General features: G+C 33.1%; 4 protein-coding genes across 15 annotated transcripts; 2 read left to right on the plus strand and 2 right to left on the minus strand.

Annotated features, from left to right (window-relative positions):
* The first annotated feature begins 1060 nt into the window (after nucleotides 1–1060).
* Nucleotides 1061–12073, plus strand: LOC122399679 (tyrosine-protein kinase Abl). 11 transcript variants are annotated; one of them, XR_006259281.1, is made up of 19 exons: nucleotides 1061–1409; nucleotides 2659–2809; nucleotides 3107–3216; nucleotides 3334–3632; nucleotides 4126–4167; nucleotides 4266–4407; nucleotides 4465–4595; nucleotides 4665–4927; nucleotides 5389–5560; nucleotides 5669–5924; nucleotides 6063–6185; nucleotides 6366–6501; nucleotides 6904–7031; nucleotides 7480–7691; nucleotides 7797–8875; nucleotides 9233–9739; nucleotides 9930–10230; nucleotides 10665–10809; nucleotides 10896–12073. XR_006259281.1 is itself a non-coding variant. In XM_043400539.1 (18 exons), the coding sequence occupies exons 1-18, from the start codon at nucleotides 1283–1285 to the stop codon at nucleotides 10392–10394; spliced, it is 4254 nt and encodes a 1417-aa protein (XP_043256474.1). In that variant the 5' UTR covers nucleotides 1061–1282; the 3' UTR covers nucleotides 10395–12073. The 11 variants fall into 11 exon arrangements, 10 of the variants coding, with proteins under 10 accessions (XP_043256474.1, XP_043256475.1, XP_043256477.1 ...); XM_043400539.1 differs by having other exon boundaries at nucleotides 10320–12073; XM_043400540.1 differs by having other exon boundaries at nucleotides 10665–12073.
* Nucleotides 12074–12551: 478 nt separating this feature from the next.
* On the minus strand, nucleotides 12552–14691 carry LOC122399681 (NTF2-related export protein). Its single transcript, XM_043400544.1, has 4 exons — nucleotides 14399–14691; nucleotides 14239–14325; nucleotides 13909–14053; nucleotides 12552–13662 (listed from the first exon to the last, which is right to left on the minus strand). Exons 1-4 carry the CDS (start codon nucleotides 14405–14407, stop codon nucleotides 13487–13489), a joined length of 417 nt encoding a protein of 138 aa, XP_043256479.1. The 5' UTR covers nucleotides 14408–14691; the 3' UTR covers nucleotides 12552–13486.
* A 93-nt stretch (nucleotides 14692–14784) lies between these two features.
* Nucleotides 14785–15759, plus strand: LOC122399580 (60S ribosomal protein L21). The gene is made up of 2 exons (XM_043400361.1): nucleotides 14785–14845; nucleotides 15239–15759. The coding sequence occupies exon 2, from the start codon at nucleotides 15253–15255 to the stop codon at nucleotides 15730–15732; it is 480 nt and encodes a 159-aa protein (XP_043256296.1). The 5' UTR covers nucleotides 14785–14845; nucleotides 15239–15252; the 3' UTR covers nucleotides 15733–15759.
* Nucleotides 15760–16054: 295 nt separating this feature from the next.
* On the minus strand, nucleotides 16055–18816 carry LOC122399576 (ubiquitin carboxyl-terminal hydrolase 46). 2 transcript variants are annotated; one of them, XM_043400354.1, is made up of 8 exons: nucleotides 18484–18816; nucleotides 18095–18175; nucleotides 17757–17973; nucleotides 17541–17621; nucleotides 16972–17261; nucleotides 16769–16906; nucleotides 16526–16669; nucleotides 16055–16435 (listed from the first exon to the last, which is right to left on the minus strand). In XM_043400354.1, exons 1-8 carry the CDS (start codon nucleotides 18523–18525, stop codon nucleotides 16328–16330), a joined length of 1101 nt encoding a protein of 366 aa, XP_043256289.1. In that variant the 5' UTR covers nucleotides 18526–18816; the 3' UTR covers nucleotides 16055–16327. The 2 variants fall into 2 exon arrangements, with proteins under 2 accessions (XP_043256289.1, XP_043256288.1); XM_043400353.1 differs by having other exon boundaries at nucleotides 16972–17264; nucleotides 18484–18810.
* Between the last annotated feature and the right edge of the window lie 21 nt (nucleotides 18817–18837).

Genomic DNA, 18837 nt, shown 5'->3' on the forward strand with positions numbered 1-18837 from the left:
TATTATTCGTAATCACAGTTCAGGTTTCCGATATCGCGCTGCCGTCGCTTCAGTCATGGATGTAGGTACCTAAGTACATACATGTCTCGTGAGTGTTGGCTCTGTACTCCAAACCGTGATAGTTTCTGTTTTAAAATAAATATTTATGACACTATGGAATTTAATTCTTATAATTTCATTTTCCTTAAAGAACTTTTCTACATTATCATACATTTCTATATTCCTACATTAAAATCGTATTGTAAAAGCACGTGTGTTAGGGTAGATCTATAATACAATGTACCATGGAAGATGAAGTTGAATGTAAACGAAGCTTGTCATGACCGATAAACTTGTTGGTCCGATATGTAAACGTGATGTTCTAGCTAAAGCAATGTTCTCGGATAGTTAATATTACAGATGTCACAGCCGACTCTAGAGTCAAAGTATTTCGGATCCCGATGACCGGTTGATAGATAGGTCTATTTATATGTATAGATAAATGGTAACTTGTATAAATCCTATTGTATTTGTATGTATTCAAAGAGTAAGTAGCCTTCTGCTACACGGCCCTGTTGCAATCATGTGGTTTTACTTAAATTCACTTCATCATCTTATTAGATCGTACTGTAGCTATATTACTAATAAATATTATTAAGTTTTGCAAATATTTCCTTTTTTAATATAGGTTCATTTGGTAATCGAAAAATCAATAAAGCATGACGATAAATCGAAATAGTTTCCAGAAAGAAGGATACATTGATAAATGTATAAAAAAAAGAGGCTATTTAAAGAACAGTATAAAATCAAATCTTCATATTTATATGATTGCGAGTGTGAATTATATAGTTTTTTTATAAGAAATGTTTTAGTACGTAATGTTCGTTAAAAGGGAAGGAAATGTTGAAACAAAGAACATAGTTTGGATGATGTTATCGGTTAACGATGCAGTTAGCCAATGAAATCTTTGTATAGAAAATTGATTCTCCAATGCGTGAGCAGAAACGACCCTGGTGGCAAGTAAAAGTAGTAAACAAGTATGTACGGTGCGAATCGAGCTATCGTCGACGTCGAAGCTGTCAAACATGGCGAGAATGTCGATCTCGAGTGCTGGTCAAAAATGTGAATAGAAGGTTCGGGTTGTGGTGAGATTCGTGAATCTCGGGTCTTCTCATCGTCGGCAGAAGCCGGCGAGAGATGCGATCGGGAGCTAGACTGACAGGCCGAAAGTGAATGTGCCGAGTAAACGGCCCCGGCAGTTTTGCGGCCGGGATTAATTTAAGGGCATGCCAATTCGGGAACTATGGGTGCTCAACAGACTAAGGAAAGAATCGTTCCTACCGGTTCCACCGCGCGACAGACGCGTAAACAGCCAAGGAACCTTAAGGAATCGCGTCTTGTTGGCTCCAATATATTTACCGAGCACAGCGGTAACTTCCTTTCCTTATTTTCATCCTACTCTATCGCTTTTTATCTTCTATTTCTTTCTTACTTCCGCCCCTTTTTTCACTCCTCTCTCTCTCTCTCTCTCTCTCTCTCTCATACTTTCTTTCCCTCGCTCCTGCATCTTCTCTCTTGCACTCATATATTACTTTGAAACAAATCTCGTGTGTAAAAGTTTATAAAATATTTAAAAACAGAGTCATAGTAAATTATGCACAAAAAATACGATGTTTAGTGCAATAACTCGGTTATATAATTAATACACGCGTATACGTGTATATTCATGTATGTATATGCCTCTTATTAAATTAATAATCGGTTGTTAATTCTTAATCGATGATAAATGCACCAATTACAAAATAACTTGACGGTACAACTTAATTCCTTGTTCTTATGCTTATAATCTGTCTGCTATGTAAATTTGTTTCTATCGTTCCGAGTATAATTCTTTCTTTATTTTATTACAAATAAATCTTTCGTTACTTATATCGTTTATAAAATATACATAAGTATAGAGGGTGTTTCGTAGCATGCGATGCCTAAGTTGGTAGTTAACAGCGAACAAACAAACAACCAACAAAGAAAGTTCATATAAACTTGTACCTTACTTGATGTTGTTTCCGAATTATAGCTGGTTTTATATTCTAATAATGTATAGTTACTTACCTTTATTGGAGGTGCTTGAAATGGTTACCTTTAATCTTAATGCAAGCTTATAATCGTTGTGTCGTACAGTTTCTTAATCGTTGAAAAATTTTAGACGTTTGTCGGATTTATTGGCAACTTATACATATCGATGAATTATTTCAACAATGATAATAAGTATAGATTAAACGATTATTTTCAAGCGATCCTAAAAATAGAAATCCAATTCTCCACGACTCGTTTATTTCTTGGGAAATTGTTCGTTCAAGAATTGTGTGGCTACTTGGTTAATATGATAATACAATGTCTTGCATGTTCGTTCGGTTCAGTTCATTATATCGGTTGATTATCAAGCATTATACATATACAAATAGTTTGGTAGAGTCACTTGTACTAGCTGAGTTTCTGATCAACAATTTCTAAAGTACATAACATATGTTTATATGAATTTTTTTCATTACTTTTTCACAGAAACACTCTATGTATCGTACTATATACTATGTATTAATATGTAAATTTGATAGCATAGTTTGTTATTTCTTACACTAATTTGTAGCCATTCGTGTAAAACAGTACTATAATGTTGTGTAGAAGCTCTTTTACAAAGCAGACCGCTACCTCACATTCCGGCATTACCAGATGGTGATCCTCCAAGCGGGTCCAGCATTCAACCAATTTCACAAGTGAATATTCAGCAACATGCTGGCGTTCCTTCTACAGGGCTTTTGGAGGCTGCAAACAGGTTAACTTTAATTATATTTATCGAATGTCTTATTTATAAACTTGATTTTATTGATTCTTTTGGTAACGTCAAATATATAATAGAATATACATATAAAAGATAGTGTACTAATTTATAGTCATGTTTTAATTTTATATAATATTTCAAAATTACACATGTACATTTTTATTTCCAACCTTTTTCTATATTACCGAACAATCTTTTTCGATAGCTTGACATAATATATGTATACTCGATACTGTAAATTAGTATTAATATATAAAGAGCTATAAATGAGACTTGAAATGTTTGCCACAGGTGGACTAGTAAAGAAAACCTATTGGCACAGGAGGAGGATGATCCACAACTATTTGTTGCTTTGTATGATTTTCAAGCAGGTGGAGAAAATCAGCTCAGTCTTAAAAAAGGTAATTATTTTTGTAATGTAACGTACAAAAATACTGTTACTGAAAAGCGTACATAACTATATGTTTATTATGCTAAAAAAGAAATTGTGTGATAATTTTTAAATTATTTGAATATAGGGGAGCAAGTTCGTATTCTGAGTTATAATAAGAGTGGAGAATGGTGCGAGGCTCATTCGAGTACCGGTCAAGTAGGTTGGGTTCCTTCAAATTATGTTACCCCTGTAAATTCTCTGGAGAAGCATTCATGGTATCATGGAAGGATATCAAGGAATAATACCGAGTACCTGCTGAGGTCAGGCATAAATGGCAGTTTCCTGGTTCGTGAGTCAGAAAGTAGCCCTGGTCAACGCAGTATTTCTCTGCGATACGAGGGTAGAGTTTACCATTATAGGATCAACGAAGACAGTGAAGGAAAGGTGTGACATTGATTTTACCGAGTGTCCCTTACTTTTTCAGCCAAATTGTAGGTGCATAATCTACAAGCAAAAATAAGAAAAAAATGTTATTTGAAGTTTGTTTGTAAATACTTTGTTACAAAGCTATATAAAAATATTGAACGTAGCGTGAATATGTATACCAGCATATTCCAAGTTGATAATACAAAAGATCGTCGACTGTATTTACTTTGCCTGTACTTTCATGTATTTCTAGCTTTCTAATGATTCATTGTTGGTTTTCAGTTATCGTATATAGTATCTTGTAAGTGATTACTTACATTAAAATGCTAAGAGAATTTTCAAACGAAAAATATGCTGATATTATGTACGAGAATATCAACGTATGTTTCCAGGAAGATGAGTACCACATCGTTCACTATTTATTAACACATACAATATTTGTCTGTAATTTTGTAACAAAGCATTTACAAACAAACTTCATATAACATTTTTTTCTTATTTTCACTTGCAGATTATGCTCCAACAATTTGGCCGGAAAAGTAGGGGACACCCTGTATATACCAACTACAAAACAATATATTATAGTAGAAACTGATAATAGTAGATAATATTTTAATTTAAACATAATACTAAGAAACGTTATTATTTTAGATGTATGTCACAAATGAGAGCAAATTTAACACTTTGGCAGAACTGGTGCATCATCATTCAATGCTAGCTGATGGTCTGATCACACAGTTACTTTATCCAGCACCAAAGCACAACAAACCCACTGTTTTTCCACTTAGTCCAGGTAAGATAAAAAATAATTGGAAATTATGTTTTCTGTTAACGTGATGTTATATTACAGAGCCGGATGAATGGGAAATCAATAGAACAGATATAGTTATGAGACATAAATTAGGAGGGGGACAATATGGAGATGTCTATGAAGCTGTATGGAAGAGATACAATATGACCGTTGCCGTGAAAACGTTAAAGGTTAGTCTTATAGTAGTTGTTGTAGTAGTAGTAGTAGTAGTAGTAAAGTATATTGTGGATATTTTATAGGAGGACACCATGGCTCTAAAAGATTTCTTGGAAGAGGCTGCAATCATGAAGGAGATGAAACACAGGAATTTAGTTCAGTTGTTGGGTGTATGTACTCGCGAACCGCCTTTCTACATCATTACAGAATTTATGAGTAAAGGAAATTTGCTAGACTATTTACGGAACGAGAGCAAACATCAAATCAACGCTGTCGTTTTAATGCACATGGCCACACAGATTGCCAGTGGAATGAGTTATTTAGAAAGCAGAAATTTCATTCACAGGTACAGTGTTTGAAAATTTTGCAATATGTTAGATAACTACTTTTGCATTGCTTAACAAGTAAAGTATATAAAATGTAGCGATCATATTTTTGGATAATACATACCCAATAAATAACTAATTTTTTCTATCTCATCGTCCGCAACTATCGATTTTAATTAATGTAGTGTAGTTTTCGAGATCGGTAAGCTTCGAATTAGCTTCGAGGTGATAATATGTATTATGTTAAAAAGTAATTGCCAATTCCAAATATTTGTCTGGTATGTAGTTGTTTTCAAGGAACGATTTCTATCGCTCGAAAAGTCACTGAAGAAAAGTAATAGTGGATTACAGTGTCGATATTGATACCTATATTTTGCATGAAACATTCATTCGTTATTAGTTAGTTCGGGGGCATTTAAAAAATTTCATTTACCCTCTTTTAAAACGTGATTTCGCGTTAACATCGCGATTTTCGTAACAGAGATCTAGCGGCTCGAAACTGCCTAGTGGGTGAAAATCATCTGGTGAAGGTCGCAGACTTTGGTTTAGCCCGATTGATGAGAGACGATACGTACACAGCTCATGCTGGAGCAAAATTTCCTATTAAATGGACTGCTCCGGAGGGGTTAGCTTATAATAAATTTTCTACAAAGGTAACTTTCATATACTATTTCCTGTTTTATAGCATTCATCAGAGTTTATTGTCACAAACATACATATTTACTTTCATAACTGTGTATTAATTTCTTTCTATTTTATAGTCTGATGTATGGGCATTTGGCATCTTGCTATGGGAAATAGCAACATACGGCATGTCTCCATATCCTGGCGTTGATTTGACGGATGTTTATCACATGTTGGAGAAAGGCTATAGAATGGAGTGCCCTCCTGGTTGTCCGCCAAAAGTTTATGAACTAATGCGCCAATGCTGGCAGTGGTCTGCTGCTGACCGGCCTACGTTCAAAGAGATTCATCATTCTCTTGAAAATATGTTTCAAGAATCCAGTATTACCGAAGGTAAAATAGTCTAAATTCCAACGTAAATATTTAGTGTTTTTAATTAAACTGTAACATTTATTAGATTTTGTTAAGGATATAGACTAAAATATGGTTCATGATTAGTGGAATCCATATTGTGAGAATTTATTGTTGTAGAAGTCGAAAAGCAACTTCAAGGTGGAGGAGAAATTCCTTTACTTTCATATAAGAAATCTCAAACTGGTAGTACCGGAAATATTCATGGGCTTGTTCTTGTCTCTGAACCATTACCCTCTTCAGGTAACACACAAACAATTTATAGAATGTTATTATTTTCTAGTATTATAATTTTCACTTAAACTATTTTTATCTTCTTTGAAATGTGATTTCGGCTTTAAGTCGTATTTTATTGTATTTTTCTTTAAAGTAGTTTTGTAATTTTTGTATGGTAAAAATAATTCATTGACCAATTTGTCATAGATACTACCAGCTCCGTAACTAAATTAAGTACATTCACGGGTGGTCTATCAAGTAAGAATAACAGTAACATCGTACAAATGAGACGGTCAACGAATAAAAAAGGAAAACAAGCTCCAGCGCCTCCAAAAAGAACAAGGTACAATGTTTTTTTTATTATTTTCATAATGCCCCATGAAACGTTGATCATTGATCATCTGTTAGTTTCTTTACTTTACTTATTTCAAATAGTAATTGGATAATTCGGTATTACATGTAGAAGGGTATTAATTATCCCTTATTATTCTTATTAATCTTTCCACGCTGCTCGATCCGAAACATTTTTTTTAAATAACCATCAAGTTTAGTTATAGATAACGAAATCGAAAGATTAAACTGAGACACCTTATAAATATATATGAAACATCTTTCATTTATTATATATACATATACATATGTATAAACTTGTTCGTATGATCGAGGTTTCGATTGGTCAGAGGAACGGTGAATATGATGCTGATCATATTCTGATGATACAATAATTTAACGTTTTGGGTAACAGCTTGCTGTCATCGTGCAGTTCGTTCCGCGACTCAGCGTACCAAGAACAAGATACTCAAAATACTGATACAAACACCATGACTCTCGACGATGCCACGGATCTAAATGGTATTGATAAGATTCTCGAAGGTATCTCCATTCTACTTTAATCGAGCGTACTGATACGTGCACGCACTGCTTCAGTTTCCTACCGTAAGCTCTGTATCCAGCTTTATTTGCTCGATTTTTTCTGCATCTATATCTTTCTTCTTATACTTGGTTGGAAGATTAAAATTATTCAATCAGTCGTAAAGATCATAAAGATGTCTTTATTTTGGTATTCGCATTTTTGATTTTCTTGCAAATTTCTGTTGATTGAATCAATAAATGTATTCACGAAGGTAAATAAATAAATAAATAACTACTAATATAAAGAAAATTTAGTATTCATCAAGAAAGTTCTACTTCTTTTAATTTTCAAGAGACATTGTTTCTATTTCGTTATTTGAGCTTACGGAACATGTTCGCTCTCAGCGAAAGGACTCTAAGCAGAAAGAGAATATGTACCGGTACGGTTTGTTGTCAAATGGGAACTCAGGTATTGCGCGAGATCTCGCGACGATGGCTCAAGGAACGATTGCTGCAGGAGGCTGTGAAATCGAGGAGGACGGAGAGGGTTCTCAGGGTACGGCGGAACCAAATTTCATCTCTCAACCTTCAACATCACCGGAACCCATACCTGGACTAGTCTGTACTCAAAAACAAATCAAACCAAGACCATACCCATCGAAGGAACCAGTACCGCAGAAGGTACAGTTCTGAACGATTAATAAAATGAATGGTTTTTTTAGACGTTCCATGGAATATCCTAAATTCCTCCGTATAACGTCCAATGAAATTCCACTTTTGTTTTAGCTGGTACAAGTGGGAGCGTTAGAAGTACAGAACGTAAAAAGAGCAATTAATCGTTACGGTACATTGCCAAAAGGTGCTAGGATCGGTGCGTATCTAGAGTCTCTTCGTCAAAGCGGCATGCCATCGAATCAAGAATCTACGTCGGTTGCCGCCTCTTCTATAGCATCCGGTTCGGTAGAACAACACGAAACTACTCATGACGGTTCGCAACATAGATCTCTCTCTCCTCGTCAAAGCAATCTACGAAGTCAACCTCAAATGACCCGCAGCAATTCTTCAAGCGGTGTTGTCAATACGTATCAACCTCCAAATTCCCCTCGTGGTCGAGTGGTAGCTGTAAGGAAGAGTAACCAATCCGATGGTGTTGGTTTAAGAACGTTTCGGGTATCTAGTAACTCAAACTTCCGTACTGCGAGTCCTTCGAGATCTGTTCAACCATCGTTGGCCGATCTAGAATTTCCACCTCCACCCGCGGATTTACCTCCTCCTCCGGACGAAACTTTTTCCGGTCTGGAACAAGTTGACCTTCCGCCTCCTATTTCTTCTACTGACGTTTCTCAAGTGAGAAGTTCTCCTCTTTCGATAAGAAAAGCGAAGAGCACAGCGGATTGGCGAACAAAAGAAGAGACAGAGATCGAACAACAGGAAGACAGAAACGATGTTAGTAACTCGGAGCCTTCTGTCAAAGAAGCCAGCTCGAGATTTGGAGTTAATTTAAGACGCAGGGAAACTCAAGACAGCCTTTGTAGGAACTCTAATAATAAAAGAACGGGGTTTAAATCCAGAATAGAAACAATTGAACCTGCCGCACCGCCAGAGGAAGCGCCACCTCCTCCTCCGCCACCTCCACCTCCAATCTCTACAAATACGCCTCCTGATAGTTTCGAACGTAAACCTGGTATGAAAGAAATGTTAGAACTGAAACTTATAAATGAAATTAAACAAAGTGCAGAAACAAAGCATGGTGTGACTACGAAGAAAACTGGAGTCACAAGTAGTACTCCATCTGCTCCTCTCGATCCGGCGTCGCAGTTATTATCGGAACTCTGCGCCAGTTTTAATATGGAGGCTGGACAGAGGTAGTTGAAGTTCCATTTAGTGGTATATTTCATTTCGGAGAGTTACTCTTACAAAATTATATTAAGTTAATAAATTTCACACGCTACTGTTTAGATTCAAATTTTGATTAAATACCGTTTAGTTTTAATTAATATGTTAATTACATTTGTTTTATATGGATTAATTAAATTAATTTTTTTCTGTATTAATCTTCCAATTGATGAATGAAATTTATAAAAATTTTGCATGGCATAGTACAAACTTAATATTACTATATACAATCTATATTTTAATATACATATATGTACATATGTATGTATGTATGTATGTATGTATGTATGTATGTATGTATATTTTATATTTTTCTGATTACACAGACATGCCCAAAATGAATATGCCGTATCAACTTTAAAAACCAACGAAGTAACTCAAGATCAGCAACAACAAATTCACAATACTCATAAGGATTCGTCTGTATCCTCTCCAGTGACTGACTCCATTCTTTCCAGTGGAAATGTGGGTTTCAAACTGAAGAGGGTAGATAAACGCAATAATCCGCAGAAGGAAGAAACATCTGACGGGCAAATAATTGATTTTAAGGCCAGATTACGAAAAGTTGAGAATGCGGATAAAGAGAAACCGTCGGAGGAAAGAAGTAATGTTACAGAACAGTGTTCGGAATCGGAAGAGCAACAAGATGATAAACGCAGAAGTACTGGTAGTATCAGTAGCTTGAAAAAGCTTTGGGAAAATAAGGAATCTTGTGATAGCCAGCCTCATAGCCCGAAGCTTAATGTACGGGGAAATAGTGGTAAACCGGATACCTTTGACCAAACAGAAGATTCGCCAGAAGATCACAGCGGAGCCTCAACGCGCAGTCAGAGGTAGTAAACAAACCATTTAAACTAATGTTATTATTAATGAGTATTAAATTTCGTAAATTAATGTTTAATAATTGGTAGACGATAATTCTTGAAATTTCCGACATATAAATGTTTTCAGATATCTATTAAGTTACTATGCATTTCCAAGTAATAGGTTTGAATTGCATTGTAAATTCACATTTGTCCATAGTTCTGGAAGCAAAAGCGATGCTAGATTGTGGCCACCGCCAGAACCAGAGAAACCAGTTGTTCCAGCAAAACCGCTAAAACCTCTGTGTTCTTCGGCAAAACATTTTTGCTCTTCTATTTATGCAACACCAAACTGTACGAAGTCTCAAAGTACCGAAGACGACTTAAGTAAGCAAAATACAGATTCAAGGACTGCGAAACAAGCCGTATTAGAGCTTTCGACGTTGATCGAAAGTAGCGTATTGAATCTAAAAAGTAATTCGACGATAGTAATGACCAGTTGGCTCCAGCTGTCAGATAAGGTAGGGCTGTTACACGGAATGTGTACAAACCTTGCAGATAGCGGCATTGCGCCACACGCACGGTTCCAATTCCGCGAACTTCTTGCAAGGCTAGAGCTTCAGGCGCGTCAACTCCGTGCAGCAGGCACTCGAAATGTCACAGAGAATACAAGACTTCTCACTGACCTCCAGAACACAATAAAAGATGTTGTTAACGCCGTGCAAAGATAAACCAGGGAGATGAACACACCGTTTTCTCTGTTACCACCCTTATTCTCGTCCTCGTTTTTATCTGGCACAATTTACAAAGCACGCGTGTGCACACCAGATCGGAAATAATTTCGACCTTCATGCCTCTTTCATCATTGTGTATACTGTGTCAAAATACCCCGAATTTATTATACCACTTCGTTTCGGATTTCTTTTAAATGATTTTTTCCTATTGAATTTTTTAGGTGTTATTTTTTAATAATGTCTCTGGAGATGACTCGTTTTGAGTCGACATTTTGCTCTTGGAAATTACATGAAGCGAAGAATGCTTAAGGACAGACAAGGCCTCAAGCCGAACACGGCCTCGATTAATATCGGTTTGATGAAAAAGTAATGAAAAGGAAATCCTAAAAACACAATACTAAATTAAAGATAAATATATTACATTTTCCATTTATATTTATTTCTTATTATAGACTGCGATTAGCCATTTTCGTTCGAGGTTGTTGGTATATTGTTATCTGACGAAAATTCTTTTGATATCAACAAAGCGGGAGGACCGCTTTATGAGCATAAATATTCGCTCATATTTTTTATTCAGTTCTACGAGAACGAATGGTAATTCTCAAAAACAATGTGAATCTAGAAATACGATAAGTAAATAAGGATCAAACGTACATACTAGTTCCTTCAATTTTTTTTTAACTATAGTTTTAAACCTATAGAAATAAAGACGAGTAATCGCAGTTCATCAAAACAATATAAATATACATATACATATATAGTATGAATAATAACAGCAAGAAATACTTTTTGTATACTGTGAACACTTGATTTTTAAATTAAAAATTATTACTTTTACGTCGATCCAATATTTAGTCTGCATCAATGAAGCTCTACGTAAATTATACACTCGTCCACTATACGATAAATGTGGTGATTATAGTTGTCGAGTAAAACGTCTCGGTGTTCTTTCATCGAACTTTCTTGCGCCGTGCTTCGTAATATTGTACGCAAAGTCTTAGGCTAGATTATAAAATGTAAGTGCGAAACTTTTAAGCGTGTAAGCCATTTTAATGCGTGAGAGAACGTAACAATTTTTGTATTTATATAGAGTAAGTCGAATAACAGGTATGCTTAAACAGTACAGTGAAACCTCGATTATGCAAACTAATTAAAAAATACCGTTGAGTGAAGTTGATTGATATTTTTAATCATCGAACAAAAATTTGATTTTCTTTTTAATTATCTCTTTTTCATATTGTTTTTGATGCAGTAATTACATTAAGCATACGTAATCATAATACGTCTCTAAATTTATTAAAGTAAAAAAAGCGTAATACTCGTTAAGTAAAGATGATAACAGTTGTGTTAAAAACGACTAGGCGGTACTTAAATAATCGAAAGTTTGATCGAGTGCTCGGATAATCAAAAATCGATTTTATTACATGGTCGAATAATGTCGAAGTTCTACTGTACATTTATCTAAATCAGCGGACGTAATTAATCAAACTTTCAAGTGTTTCGTTTTGCCCGCATTATCGCATATAGCCGTTCTTCCAGCGAGCGCTGATAGAAAACGAGGTACCGGATACTTTTTCAACAACTTTAACAAAAAAAAAAAAAAGTTGATTCTATACTTTGTACTGTAGATTTGAATTTTTTTTTTTTTAATACATTTTACATTTTAATTAGTATTTGAACAAATTAAACTTAGTTAATTAAATCATACTTTCTAGTTAAGGTCGATCTGCATTTAAAAATATTAGTTTAAGAGTACCCACTAGTTTCACACTTTTTTAATAGTCGTCCGTAGAAAGTATCCGGTATCTTAAATTTCTATTTATTTGGCCACATAAAAATAAGAAATACGCAACGAGAATGGAAATGCCACTCGTCGATTCACCACTGAAACTGTTTTTCCTTTTAACACTGCCCACTTTACGGCTACTAGAATACACATCGATCGAGAATGCTAATTACAGTAATTACGCAAACCGGGATTTTTCTCCTTTCTGTTACATCGTTTCTACCTGTGATACACCACCGATCGACTTATCTGTCAACTTTAGAAAAAAAGAAGAAGAAGAAGAAGAGTAGGAGGAGGAGGAGGAGGAGGGGGTGGGGGGTGGGAGGGGAAAAAACGAGCAATCATACGAACGAATCTTTGCGAAACGAGAAGTACTAAGTGTATAGATTTTTCACTCGGATCTCGATCAATTTCTAGTTTGTCAAGTCGAAATATTCAATGAAATATTATCTGTAAATACATGATCATTTTGAAGAAATCATACACACAACATTACGACTCAAAATTCGTATACTATAACATTCTGTTGGACTTTCAACCTAATAATTACTTGTAATTTTCTTAATATATTTCTGATTCTTATTATATCAAGAATTAAGTATTACATGTGTCAATGTTTTAATCGAAAAACTGCATGTCGTATTTAACAATAAATTCTTATTCAATTGCATTATTTCCTATCTTAAATATCTTTATTACTTTAATTTAAAATGTGATTAATATAAGTAGAAAATGTTATACAATATGATTTCTTAAAAATTCAAGTAATTATAGGTAATATTAAAACTATTTATTAACACTTTAACTGCAGGCGAAAAATCGTGTATGTATAACCGAGGTTTAATGTGAGCCAATAAAACAAACACACACAGCCGTTAAAGTGTTAATGTATATCATAAACTATGGATTGATAAATAGGTGTTTTGTTGAAAAAGTTTTACACCTAGAACTTCTCAGAATTTTATTAATCGTTGGATGTTTAAGTTGATGAACCATCAAAGGACATGAAATTGATGTTTTATACGATATGTATCATAGTAACGTTTATGTCTAAGTATTTATATCTATATTTATTTTTAATTCTTTCTCGTGTAAAGTTATTCCTAAATGATCGACCAACGTACTGATTCACTAATACGAAAATTTTAATATCGCTTTATACATTGATATAAGAGACCGACGATAGAAATAAAAAGGAATATTGAATCAAATAGTTGTTCTTTGAACACTTTGAAAACGAACTTCTTATTTTATATTCTAATTAACATTATCTAGTATTTCTTGTACTCGAAAACAGTCGCTTACAATTTTCCATTTATCTCCCATTGCGGTAATCAAAAAGCTTTGGTTGAATGGTTTTGATGATTTATCATCATATTTTACTTGTCCTCCAACTTTTACAAGGAATGTTAGTTGATTTGCCACCTCAGGACCTATTGGCATACATATTAATAACAAAGTATCAAAATTTCTCTATAATAACTAATAAAAAAATCAATCTATGCATGAACTTTAAAATTCATTGATACAACATTTATTATTAGATTTTTATGTTACAAATATAACAAGACCATATGGCTTGTTAAAACCGAGTTTGCTAAAACATTATGATTTAATATATTTCTTTCTAACAGACATAAATAAAACTAATTATTATTTACTATTATAAAGGCTTTTACCTGTTATCGGTTGAGCATCCAAGGCAGATACATTATGATCGGAAGGTGGCAAATCTGTCCAAAATTTCTGTATATTATCTTTGCCTTCGATACCATTGCCATTCCATATTAAAGTAGCAGTATCCAAATACAATCTCGATATAAGCTATAAATAATTACATACAATTAATTAGTTTCGGTTACATAATTTTATTTGTTTCATGAACTAACTACATTTTTAACTGTTCACCTATTTAATAATTAGTAATTTATCTTCTATGTACAGAATTCTTAATTTACTTATTTATATTATATTATATTATATTAATTTCACATATTCGTATCACTCACGTATCTACGTTTGTCCAAACTTTCATAATAAAGCTTTGTAAATTCTTCGGCCGTTCTGCACGCTTGATCAATTTTAGCTTTCAAATCCTGCAGAATAGTATATAATAACACGCTGTATAATTTTTATTCGCGGTAAGAAAAATAATATTACTTAAAATACCTGTTCCATTTTTCTCTCTTCTCAATAGATTTACAAGAAACGTAAACATAACACCTACAAAAAGTAAACAGATTTCATGAATAATAATGAATTAAGAGCAAAAACATTACAGTTTTTGTCCACGGCAGACTTGTTATTGCTTGGTTGATATTTCAACCTTTGTTTAATGCTTCTCTTTCGATTGCATGAGAAATAAAAAATATACTCATTTAATCTTGTGCATGTTGAAATTTAAAAATTGAAATTAATTTTAATTTTATCCAATAAATAATAGTTTAATCCTTATTTAGAAAGAAATTAGCAAGTATGTAAGTATGTACATATACGTGGGTCGTGGACGGCCATCTAGCATCGAACAAGTTGAACTAGTATTGAAGATTGAACTATAGGTTGTTGGCAACCTCGAGTTCTCTTTTTCAACGTCGTAAGTGGCTGTACTCGGTTCTTGTAAGTTTCACAATATTTATAAAGAATTTTAAAACAATTATGCAATATTAAGTTTATATCTCTTTGTACATGTTGTAAGAGAATTATATAAATTATATTAATTACATTTAACTTATTCATTTAAATAAAGGAAGATTATAATTTCGCAAATTTATTTTCGTATATGGAAACACGTGTCATTATATTTCCATATCGTTCATAGGTTCACGTTATAAACAAATTATTAGTTTTTTTTTTCATTTGTATTCGTTAAATTTTATTATAAAAATGTTGCGGTAAGTAACTATGTAAAAAACATTTGTAACTTACATGGATGGATCAATTTTGATTAATGGTGTATATTTCTGTAGTAATATTTCCGTTATTTATCTTATTAGATTATACGTTTTCTAGATTAAAGTATCACTATGACGAATTCGAAGGGTTATCGACGAGGAACAAGGGATTTGTTTTCCCGAAAATTCCGCAAACATGGAACAATACCATTGTCGACATACATGAAAGTATACAAAGTTGGCGATATCGTTGACATAAAAGGCAATGGAGCTGTTCAAAAGGGTATGCCCTATAAAGTTTATCATGGAAAAACTGGACGTGTTTTTAATGTAACTCCCCATGCTCTTGGTGTCATTGTGAACAAAAGAGTACGTGGACGTATCATCGCTAAAAGAATTAACGTACGCATCGAGCATTTGACTCACTCTAAATGCAGAGAAGATTTCTTGAAACGTGTAAAGGAAAATGAAAGGTTACGGAAGGAGGCAAAAGAGAAGAATATTAAGGTTCAACTAAAAAGACAACCGGCAGAACCGATGCAAGCACACATTGTATCAGGACGTGAAAAGCCTGTCTTGCTTGCTCCTATTCCGTATGAATTTATTGCTTAAAATTTAAATAAACACGTGTCAACAAAATTCGTATTTTTATTTGTAAACATATCGTTTATTTTTAAATAAAATAGGTATAGTTATTTTTTACTTTACACGAATAAAAAGTAAATTAATTTCAATTTATATACGTATATAATGTAGTAAATTCTGATAACAATCATTTTATTTTCAATCATACTTTTTTTTTTTTTTTACATACACATAGAATCTGTTAGTGCTTCCAACGTTTCTCAATTACTAGATAAGTTGATCTAAAAATAAAACAAATGATTTGTTTTTTTTTTATAGATAGACTAGTTTCTCGTTAGAATTAAAATAAATAATTCTTCCATAAATCATGACCAACTGCTTTTTTAACAAAGATTGTTGATCTTCGTTAAGACATTACAACATCGGTGAATAACCATCATGAAGTTAATGATTTTCTTCTATATTTCGCAAACAGAATCTAATTAAACCTATTTATATGCACGTTGTTTTTAAAAATAATCCAACATATAACATTCCTAGTCTTATATACCGTACTTTAATAAAATATGAAATTACTATATAGGATTTATTTAATTTAATTACTATATATTTATATTAATTTCTAACTGCAATCTCTTGATTGGTAAAATAGGATGTAACCAGTTTCAGAACTCTTTTGAATATCTGATGTAAGTCCATAAAAGTCTTCTATCGCGGACGCATCAATTTTCTGTAATAAAAACGCAATACGTGTAAATATTCCTATGATAATGAACAAGTAGGTACTTGCGATAGATAACACGTAAGTTCGAAATCTTACATCGACCATATCATCGTCAAAGAGTAACCACAATCCATGACTTTTAACTATAGAAATATAGTGTCCCCGATTAGGCCCACTTCCACAATGTATCACAACTGCGACCAAATCATACAAACGATCTGGGTTCACTGCATCGTCACTCTAAACATTAATTAGAATAAATATTTAAATCGGGATAGACACCTTCATAGAATTATAAATATACATATAATAAATAATTATGAAATAGTAGCGACTTACAGTGTTAAAGAGCCGAAGCTCCAAAGGAAAAACTACTCTGTGAGAAACTTTAATGTGACGATTATATTGTTCCACATATTTAAATCTTTTTAGATGCAATGCCAATATCATTGGTAATTTTTTAACTCTCATTCGTTTCTACAATAATGAGAATATATTAATAAACATCACTTTACCCTTAGAAATTTTCATTAGACGTATACCTGTGCTTCTTGATAACTGCTACAGTGATCACACTTGAACTTGTTATCGCTACAAAGAGTCTCGGTATTGGAAAAACATCTGAGGCAGTGTGTGATAGACGTATTTTGATCTACATCAACCTGTAAGTCAAAAAAATCCTCATCTTTGCTAGATACAGTCTCACAATTAAGGCAGCGAGTTTCTGATGTTAGGATTCCCTGAAATATTTCATGAACCCATGTTGGTTCTGACGGTGAACCAGCATCTCCTGATCCGCATTTTCCACCAGCTGGTTTACTCTGGCTTCTCTCTGCTAATATATAAAGTAAAAGCAATTACTTTTAAAAATATATATCATTATGTATATGTATGTATGTACATTTGGTGGTAGGAGTACAGTAAATTACTTATGGCCAATGGAATAATTATAATAATCACTTTACATCCGTTTCGAAAGATGCGTGAAAACGATACCCTTCTCTGATTATTCTTTATCCCTGAAATCTTAATCCTCGATATCAAGTGTACTTACTACCGCTTTACTATATTTCTCCACCGAGTATAGATACATTTATATAAATGTGCTTACCCAAAATGATCTCATTTATATGATTTATCAAGAAATTCAAAAACTCGTGTGCATCTTGTTGCATATAGTTATCAAATTCCTCTGTAATAAAATTGTATATACTTAATATACATCATATATGAATAGCTTACACGATCATCCATGAACTACTTATACAGTTACAAGTACAATAAAATAGGGCAAACGTTAATAAAAATATGTATTAACAACGCTGACCTTTTTCTTTCCTCAATCTTGCAATAAATTTTTTTGGAGCTATAGACCCAACCTTTTTTTTTTGTGTTGCAATACTGTAAAATAAGTCTGCTAAACATGTTAATAATGTTTCCTTAGTTCTCTTATTTCTAGCTTTATATTCTAAAACTTTTTCTCTAAATGGTCGACAAAAGTACAAAGCTTGTAATACAGAATTACTGTAACAGGTATTTCCAAACTGCAACAATATACAAGTATCGATATTAATTTTCACCTTAAAATTGAACAATAATAATTCCATTCTGATCCTATAATAATAATCCACTTACTAAAATGTAAATTTTATTCTTTGTACTTACATTAACTAAACCAAAATAATGTTCGTTAGGTGGAAATTGATCGGAGCCAATATCTCTCTCTAATTGTGATATATTTGCACCCTAGAATAATGATAAATAATTAGAATTATAAGCTAAATCAGATTCAGAGATTTCTTAAAATCACCATCTACCAAGAGTAGTACGATTATTATACGATTATAAAAGGACACTATTATATGAAAATTACTTTTAGTAATTTTAGTAGATTTGTCAATGTAAAGTATATATTTTATATATAATCGTACTTTTATTATTTTTCTAAAAATGCGATAAGGAATGAATTGTAACGGAAAATGGTTACATATGAAATATGTACGATTACATTAATGTTTACAAAATTGAGAAGGAAATCTATATACCATCCTTACCATCTTATGATTTAATAGCAGAAACTGACCACTGACAAGCATACAGAATAGATTTTAGCAACAACGAAACCTCCATGGTATCTTCAGTTACAGATTTATTGGTTAAATTATTGTAATCTCATAATTCTATGTAACGATAATGACACAGAATAGAATTGCTTGATAAGGTTAATTTTTGCACTATCTACACCAGAAAATGATCACGCGCGATACACGACGATATTTATTACCATTCACTTTATTCAACTTTATTGTAAGATTTATTTATGACTAGGTACATTATTATTATTAGTATTCGCGAACTGACCAAAAACTATCGTGGTTGTGTTGTGTACTCAAAGGCATTGAAAAAGA

Source organism: Colletes gigas, unplaced genomic scaffold, assembly GCF_013123115.1.
Source record: "Colletes gigas isolate AHSC1104 unplaced genomic scaffold, ASM1312311v1 Colletes_gigas_Sc00014, whole genome shotgun sequence".
Classification (NCBI taxonomy): Eukaryota; Metazoa; Arthropoda; class Insecta; order Hymenoptera; family Colletidae; genus Colletes; species Colletes gigas.

What these genes read in the sequence shown, in the direction of transcription:
- LOC122399679 (XM_043400533.1), top strand. Translation starts at nt 1,283, where the DNA reads ATGGGTGCTCAACAGACTAAGGAAAGAATCGTTCCTACCGGTTCCACC. An exon ending in ACGAAGACAGTGAAGGAAAG is followed by an intron (nt 3,633 to 4,125) that starts GTGTGACATTGA and finishes TTTCACTTGCAG; the next exon opens with ATTATGCTCCAACAATTTGG. An exon ending in AGCAGAAATTTCATTCACAG is followed by an intron (nt 4,928 to 5,388) that starts GTACAGTGTTTG and finishes TTTTCGTAACAG; the next exon opens with AGATCTAGCGGCTCGAAACT.
- LOC122399681 (XM_043400544.1), bottom strand. An exon ending in GTTTGGACAAACGTAGATAC is followed by an intron (nt 14,054 to 14,238) that starts GTGAGTGATACG and finishes AATTATTTATAG; the next exon opens with CTTATATCGAGATTGTATTT. An exon ending in GGATGCTCAACCGATAACAG is followed by an intron (nt 13,663 to 13,908) that starts GTAAAAGCCTTT and finishes GTATGCCAATAG; the next exon opens with GTCCTGAGGTGGCAAATCAA.
- LOC122399580 (XM_043400361.1), top strand. Translation starts at nt 15,253, where the DNA reads ATGACGAATTCGAAGGGTTATCGACGAGGAACAAGGGATTTGTTTTCC.
- LOC122399576 (XM_043400353.1), bottom strand. Translation starts at nt 18,525, where the DNA reads ATGCTTGTCAGTGGTCAGTTTCTGCTATTAAATCATAAGATG. An exon ending in TGCTATTAAATCATAAGATG is followed by an intron (nt 18,176 to 18,483) that starts GTAAGGATGGTA and finishes TCATTATTCTAG; the next exon opens with GGTGCAAATATATCACAATT. An exon ending in GCAGTTATCAAGAAGCACAG is followed by an intron (nt 16,907 to 16,971) that starts GTATACGTCTAA and finishes TCATTATTGTAG; the next exon opens with AAACGAATGAGAGTTAAAAA.